General features: G+C 40.8%; 1 protein-coding gene across 1 annotated transcript in view; it reads right to left on the bottom strand.

Moving 5' to 3' along the window:
* Positions 1-7276, bottom strand: part of LOC309343906 (uricase-like) — a 38037-nt gene extending 30761 nt beyond the window's left edge. The window contains exon 1 of the mRNA XM_081866122.1: positions 6569-7276. Coding sequence (XP_081722248.1) covers positions 6569-6616 — 48 coding nt within the window. The 5' untranslated portion in view covers positions 6617-7276. The remainder of the gene's footprint in view (positions 1-6568) is intronic.
* Positions 7277-8606: the final 1330 nt, after the last annotated feature.

Genomic DNA, 8606 nt, shown 5'->3' on the forward strand with positions numbered 1-8606 from the left:
AAATACTCCTGAAAGAGAAAACCTGCTGAATTGGAAAGGGGGATAAAACTTGATTCAGTTTGCATTTAAAGGACAAACTACCACATCCACACTTTCTGAAACAATACGAAAACTGAAACACAGCCATCTTTTGCAATTAGTAAGCGCCTGGATTTTGCAACACAGTTTCCCAGCCATATACTAGTGGGGGTGGGACGTACATGAATGCTTTATATTTGGCAAAATTACTTTGCAAAAATGTATGTATTTGGAGGAATCTACACTGAAGTGCTGGTGAATTTTCAGGGTTTATATATATACGTATATCACAAACCGATGTGGAGATGTAGAAAACTGAATTTATATTGGAAAAATAAGAAACTGAGAGTGCTCAGAATTAACAGATTCTCCCACCCCTAAAGTGTATTTTAAAGGGGAATGTGGCCTAACCCCTATACTTAATAGTTCTTTTGTACCTGGGTCTTAGTACCCATCTTCTCAAGATGACTAAGGGGACCAAACGCAATGTCTTGAGGTAACATGCGTGACGTCGCATGGAGCCAGGGGAGCGGGGCCAAACACCTTCTGAACACTGAGGGGGCCCAGACCCCTAAAGAACCAGGAGTGTGAAAGTACCTCAGCCCCTAAGAGCTGGTGCATGGTACCCCATATGATTTAGCAAAATGTTTTATCAGTCAAGATGTTTGTCACCAATCAGAAGCAGGGCTTTTTCAGTGGTTTCCCCCGCAAATGATGGAATTCTCTCCTCCTATAGGTCAAATTGGCACATTCTGACCCTCTTCTGCTTTCTCTTCTGCTGTTTCCTCTTCTGCTTTCTCTTGTTGTGTAATGTTAGTTGTAGCTTTCAAAGTAATTGTTGTTTTGACTGATATTACAACTGCTTTGTTATGATTATTGCAAGACACCTTATGAGCCACAAGGGTGGAAAAGCAATTTTTAAAAATCCAAACCAATAACGAAGATTGTAAGCCTATCTATACCTACTTAGCTGGGAGTAAGACTCATTAAATGTCTGATCAGGCGCGTAAAGGATTGCACTGAAAGAATCAGCACTCAGAAGATCTAGGTTCAACCAAGTCAACAGTTTGGGCCTCTGCTTCTAATGTTGCAAATTGCAAAGTATTAAGATGCCTGTAAATTTGAGTTAGCATATCCCCTGCAGCTGTGTCATGGATAAACTTGAGTTCCAATAGTAGCGCTTTACAGTATGTGCATGAATTCATTTCCTCTTGACAATGTCTCTACTTGGAGGGGGCAGGGGTGATGTCAGGGTGGGAGAGAGGGAATTACAACAAAGTTGCACTCAGCAACTGCAAGGATTGAGCAAAGGCTTCCCTTTTCACTTTCAGAAATATTAAAGCAAGAGCAGAAAAGCATATAAGGAAGTTTTTGAGCTGAAGGTCTTTGTATTGAGAGGTGGGATATCAGGGCTTATAACCACGTCCCTGCATAATGTCCTTATCCCTGTATAATGGGAAAGTATGTGTGGTTACCCTTGCTTCCCAATTAGTGATGAGGAAGATGATTCAATTCAGTTTGCACTGAAAGGCGATCCTGTCATTATCACACTTCCAGAAACATCCACTCTTTCTGAAATGCGAGAAGTTAAACGCAGCCTGATCTTTGCACTGGAAGTTGGTTTTGGTAAACCGCTCAGAAGCTTTCTTATAATCAAGTGGCATATATACGTTTTGTTGAATAATTTTTAAAAAAGATTGATCCTTTGGCATTTTGGTTGCATTTGTGTCTTATTGGTTTCAAACTTGTGAACTGCTGGGAGGACAAGCTTCAGTATGTGACGGTGATTGCTCTTTGCTTGGAGAAGCTGGTGGATGACTAATTGCAACCATGATTAAGGTCCAGATCGTAGCTCCAAATTGGCTTCCGCAAAGAACAAAGCTTGGAGAGACAAGGTGAAAGGGATGAAAGATTTGTTCCTAGAGTCAAGCAGCACATACAAACAGCTAACTTGAAGATTCGGTCGAAAACTTGGGTGGAAATAAGCACTTTAGATAGGTTAAGTTGACTCAAGCTAAGGTCACCAGGAGGCAACCCAGAGAATATTTGCCCTGTTGCAGGGAGGGCGGACAAGAACACAGGGGGGAGAACAGCAGCCTCACCTTCTGTTTGATCTACATCTTTAAAGGTGGCTTCACGTTTTCCAATTGCAACGTGGCAGCCCCCACCCCAACTGAATCAGAGCAATGAACAAAGTAGACCATTGCAATAAAACGAAGGCTAGTAATTAGTAAAGATCTGAAGGCAGCGCTCTTGTTTGTTGCACAATGTGTTTCAGAATAAATGCATCCTTGCCATAACTGTAAGTGGCAGGGAAGGAGGAATCTGGCAGAATTCCTGCTTCCTCATTCACGCCAGACTAATCTTGGCAAATTTTGAATAGGACGTGTAGCAAAAAGGCACAACTGAAGAGAACTTCTTGCCACTGCAAGCAGGCAGGTTATTTTGTCCACCTGTTTGGTTCCCTCTCCGGCAGTAGGCATTTAAGCAGTGTCTTTCAGGAAAACAAAAAAGCAGCATCTGCACCCCTAATCCAACACACCAGCAGATGTTGGGCTTTTTGCTGTCTGTGATATATCCTCCTCTACAAACCAAAGAACATCTGCTTAAGAGTCTAGTGCTGCCACACTGGGTTAAGTGCAGAATATTGCAAAGCAATGTCAACCATTCTCAAAATGACGACCACAAACAAGCATACGAAGCTAGATTTCCAAGGAAAAGCTAATACCATATGCACAGCATGCACAGTTTAAGAAGCTGGATCCTCCTAACAGAGGGTCTGTGTTGTGCTCGGCCCTGAAACTCTTCCCTAACTGGCTTGTGGACGGGGCTTGCCAATGGCCTTTAGCCAATCAGTAGCGTGGCAAGGTTGGGGGTTGGGGGTATCTATTTGGCAGCGTGATGTAGGGACCTCCTTTTGCTTCATGCTGCCGAACACCCGCCCGCCCACCCGTTAATTAGGTCATGTTTGGCCTTGCTTTGGACTTCGGTTGGTCGCCTGTTTTGGAATGAGGGCCAGGTAGGATTTCTTCCCAATGTGGCAGATTGGCTGTGGCCACTTGGTTTTTGCCTACCTCTTAGCAATTGTCATGACTTTGTAAGGTTTGGCGGTTTGGCATTGGTTTAGGGGAATGTGGGGAGGGGAGGTGCGGCCATCACCTGCCCCTCCAATGAATAGGATATTCCGTTAAAGGAATCTGGGGGTCTGGGTCTCATCCAAAGCCCGGAGAGGGGCTAGGGCCATGCCAGGACCCCCAGGAACCCCAGGGGTGAGCACCAATCAATATACACTGACAGAAATCCCCCTGCTGGTTGTTTACCCTTCCAGCCTTCCTGCAGGGTGGGGCAGGAGCCAGATATAGTTTGATACCAATGCCTAAGCCAATACCAGTCACATTTGTGTATTTTAATAAAGTTGTGGCCAAAATTTGCCCATTAACATTTAAACTAACTTCTGTCTCCGCTGTGTCTTTATTTCCATTCGGGATGGGTTTTGGGGCTCGAAGCACAACTAAATTTCTGGTTAAGGTTGCAATTTTCAGGAAATGTTCCTTGCAGTAGATCCCCCTGGCATGAGGACTAGGCTGTTAGGAGCTATAAATGACAATTGTGTGGTGTAATAAATTATTAGACTTACTTCTGGGATAATCCCTTTCCTGCCTCTCTTGACAATCCCTGCTTCAGCCATAAACTCAGTGCATGATCTTGGACTATAGTCACTGACTGAGTCTGGACATCGTGATAAACAATGGTTTATCATGATGGAAATGAATCTAGTCTCTCTAGGACTCAGACACCCTCCTCCTCTGATGAGACCATACAGAATTTGTTTCCATTTTTGATTAGCCACAGTTTGTCATATTGTTCAGCCTTGACAAACTGTTGTTGTTTTCTCATCTTGAAACAAGACAGCTTCAAACCATTGTTTATGAAGCTGGGTTTCAATAAACCACAGTATAGGGTTTGGAAGTGGCTGCGACAAAACAGCTGTTCTAATTTACTTGGTCAATCTGTCTATCTCTTAAAATAAAAGCTGTAATGCATGTTTCTTACAACTGATAACTTACCACTTTTACTTAACTGCAGCTTATACCTCCACTTTTAAAACCAACACGCAGGTGAGAGTTCTATCAACATTTTATGCTGTAAACTTTGGAAGACTTACTGGAATTTCAAACAGCAAAAGGGGTGAGGAATTGGGCTTCGGCGAAGATTCCCCACATTTGGAAACTGTATTTACACAGAGGCCTTTCTCTCGCAGAGACCAGGTGAGACCGACGACTGAATATGGTTCTACAAGTTTAGAAAATTACTAGATATTTCACAGGCACGCCCTACATTCCAAAATCCATTTCATTTGAGGGCAACTCTTTTCTGTGCTTCCTCACCATCTTCCATAACAACAAATCTTGAGTCATATGTTAAACACCAGTTCCATTTTACACAGCTAAAATGTGATAGCTTATAGTCTCGTAGCACATCTGACTTGGAGATTTGGAAATAAAACAGGGAGGGGAGGATCAACACACAGTGATACACAAAGCCTTCAACAAAATCTTGAAAAGAAGAGGGAGATTCTTGAACAGAAGCAGACAAAGATGTCTAAGAGGCAATGCCACATGTTTTTTGCTGTGTATTCAATGGAAAAGCACACTTTTTTTATCTCTTCCAATCTCTGGGAAATGTTTGTGACATTCGCCTTTACTTATGCTTACCACTTGAGATCAACAGGACAATTACTGCTGAGTAAATGTGCTGAGGACGGTGGCCTTAGAGAGTGAAGAAATAACTCGGATAGCATATGATGATTGGAATTTTTTCCTGGTAGACTTGCATAACAGGAGTTGTACCGGATCAGATAATCTTACTACAGAAAGTTCCCCCAGTTGCTGCCCAGGTTCTCCCAAGAAACCCTTGCAAGCTTTCCCATTGTATGCACCCATCCTCTGATTTTCAGAATTATACTGCCTCTGCTTTTGTACATAATAGTCATGGACAGACTTGTCCTCTGTGAAATCATTTAACCTGTTTTAAAATCAATCTAGTGTGGTGGCCAGCACCAAAAGTTAATTATACACTGAATGATACAGTACCCCTATTTGTCCTTTCTGAATCTATGTCCAATCCACTTCGTGACCCTGAGTTCTAGTACTAAGAGAAAGGGAGAAAAATATATCTGTCCACTCAATCCATTGAATGCATAATTCTATTAACCATGTTGTCTTTTCCTCCCGAACATCATCCACTGATAAAAATTTCACCATAGCTCAAACACTTAAATCTGTTCCAGAGAGCATTAGAGATAAAACACCCTGAAACTCACCCACCACAGTCCCTATTGCTGGTCTGACATTTTTTATATCTACAAAACACATCCTCCTTGCTGTGGATCACAATATAAAGTGAAAATTTCCCTCTGTCACACACAGCAGAGTGATGAAGTAGTTGCCTAGTTTTCCCAACACAATTTTACTCCAAAAACGGAAATCAAAATATGCTCCCTGTCTGACTCCAAGCTTTCTCTTCTGACTGCATTTGACAATAAAAAGAAGGATCTCTTCTATCAAGTGTGTACTAATTCATAGCCGCTTACAACGAACTAGACCACCAGTGGAAATTACCAGAATCAGTGCAGTCTTGGTACCTAACAATTAATGTTGTTAGAAAAGAGAACACGGCAAATGTTCCTATCCCATAGATTTGGTCAGAGCAGATTCCTCTGTCACATTTCACAGGTCAGCAAAGATTCTTTCCATACACATACTATCAGCTAGTGTGTTCAATATGCTTCAAACAAGTCTTAAAATCTCCTGCTGTGATTCGAACTCACTATCTTTCATCGAGATCTTTCAGTTGGTTACAGTTTTGTTTACATCATCTTTGTAATCATGCTAAAAATGTTCAATAGAAACATTTTTAAGAAATATATCCGAAACTCCAGTGCGTAGAAGCCAAACATTATGAACACAGAACATGAAACTGACACTGTTTACATTAATTAGCATGGTGTAAAAATACACTAGGTAAGAGATTGACAGGCTAGATAATCCATTAAAACCTCTTTGGTGAGAATTTAATTTCACAGGCATCTGTGGAACTTGAATGGAGAGTGTTCCAGTATAAGCAGTTTGGCATCATTAAGAAAGTACTACTCAAAACATTCTGCCTATGAAAGGCTCGGTCATTTGAAGACTAGGAAATAGAATTTTAAATGTCAAGGAAATAGGATTGTGTGTGTTTGGTGCCATATCCTTTCTTCAAGCTGGTGGCTACATTCACACATCTTTCATTTAGAACTTTCCTCAGTGCCATAAACAGAATTTCCCTTTTATTTAGAACTCCCCATTATGCCCAGTGCTTTTCCCAAAGACGTTTACATCCACACACACACACACACACACACACCACACACCACACACACCCTGTGATTCAAACACTGACTGTAAAATCTGCCTACAATAGCATGTTCATCTATGTTCATCTGAGATGCCTGTCCTTAGCAATGTGCTAAAGCACAAAGCTTTATTTTTAAGAACGAGATCCGACTTACAGTAAGGTGGCACGAAGTAGGTCTCTGACACACTGTAGGTCTCTGCATTTTCGACTCTTGGAGATGGCTCAGGAAAGTAATAGCAACTCAAATTATCTTCTGGCTGCGGCAGCTGCTGCCGGTGCTTTATAAAAAGTGTCATCTTCATAATATGTAAGGTGGAGCGATGATTGAGGGGTTGGCTTGACAGATGTAAATATTGCAGCACTTATTCACTAGCGCTGCATTTCTTCTTTTTTTCTGCCTCGGGCAGAAATTTTAATGAAGGAATCTATCCGTGACAACAAAGGGAGCAGAGAGGCAAAGGGTTGAATCCTGCCGCTCGTAGATAAAACAATGGGAGTTTACCTTCAAACTTAATGGTAACAGGACTTCAAAGACTGAGCAATTCCGGATTGAAATAAATAAATAAATCTGAGGGCAAAATGCTAATTTAAAATCAATTGGCACTATACAACATAGCTAAAAGAAGGCCAATTTCCATATTATCGAGTCTAGGGTTGCCATGTTTTCTCAGCAGTGGTTATGGGGCTGGGAGTGTCTTTTGCTACAGAAATTACCTTTACAAAAAAGTTGGTGCCAAGTAGCAGTGAGGGGTATATAGGTATGGAGCATAAGCAGTCTAACCATCATTATCCATCAGTGTATATGCAGATCCTTCAAGTGCCCCTATTTTCCAGGGACAGTCCCAGATCTACAGAAGCTGTACTGGTTTCTGATTCGATCACAGAATGTCCCTATTTTCATCAGATAAATGTTGGAGGGTATGGAGTTATGTGTGACACACACACACACGCACACAACCGAGCCAAGGAGACACACAACCTTTAGAAGACACCTGAAGGCAACCCTGTATAGGGAAGTTTTTTAATGTTTAACGTTTTATTATGTTTTTATATATGTTGGAAGCTGCCTGGAGTGACTGGGGCAACCCAGTCAGATGGGTGGGGTATATATAAAAAAGTTATTATTATTATGGAACAGAATGTCCCTATTTTCACCAGAGAAATGTTGGGGGGTATGGCTTGACACTTTACAAAATACTAGAGGAGAAGTCTGTGCTCTGAGATGCAGTATGACAGGATTAAGGCAGGATAAAAACCATCCTATATACTAATTCTTTCTTTCGGTAATGTCATTTTAATTCATTTAATTCATTTTCATATTTAAACTGTTTAACATAGTTGCATTGAGATATATCTTTGTTTACATTATAGCATATGGCATGCAAAAATTACATAAAAATAAAACAACAATAAACACTCAGATAAATGTCTCTGAATATATTCACAAAGTTGTGTCAAATTATATATACCCAAATGATTAGAGTCATTACATATAGGAAATGATGTAAGTTGCATGTGTATTGCTCAGATTGGTGATCATAAGTAAAATGTATTTTGTGTTAATAACAATTAGAACATACAGGAATTTATAGGATGTGGGGAAGGAGGGGGGAGGAAAAAAATTATCACCTGTACTTCATGCACACCAGATTGTGCTGTAAACTATGAGTTCTGTTCTACTATATGACTCGATATTTATGTAATCACTAAAGTCACACCAGTCTGCACAAAAAGTGTCATGTTTCTTTTGACCTCTTGCAACTTTTAATTTATGTGTCAGTTTTTACAATTACGCTGTTTGCCATTACATCATTATGCCATTGCTCCATAGTTAATAAATGCAGTGATTTCCATGCCCTGCAATAGTTGCACTTGCAGCTGTTAATAGATGTGATATGATGCAAATTAGAAACAAAGAACTCATAACACAACTATACAAGTTAAGTAGAGACAGTGCTGGGGGTCATGGGCACTGTCTGCCTTGTAATCAAAGATATATTTTTTGTAAATACGTTTCCCCAGAACCTTTCTATTTTTGGACACTCCCACCACAGATGCTGATATTTCCCTATATACCAATTCTGAGTGTGGTTCCTTGTACAGTCAAAACAACAGCCCAAACACAAGAGGGAGGTATCAGTAGGCTTGAGGGAACCCAAAGTTTCGTCCACCTCCCAAACAAAATATTGGGA

Source organism: Podarcis erhardii (genome assembly GCF_964252035.2).
Source record: "Podarcis erhardii genome assembly, chromosome: 6".
NCBI lineage: Eukaryota > Metazoa > Chordata > Lepidosauria > Squamata > Lacertidae > Podarcis > Podarcis erhardii.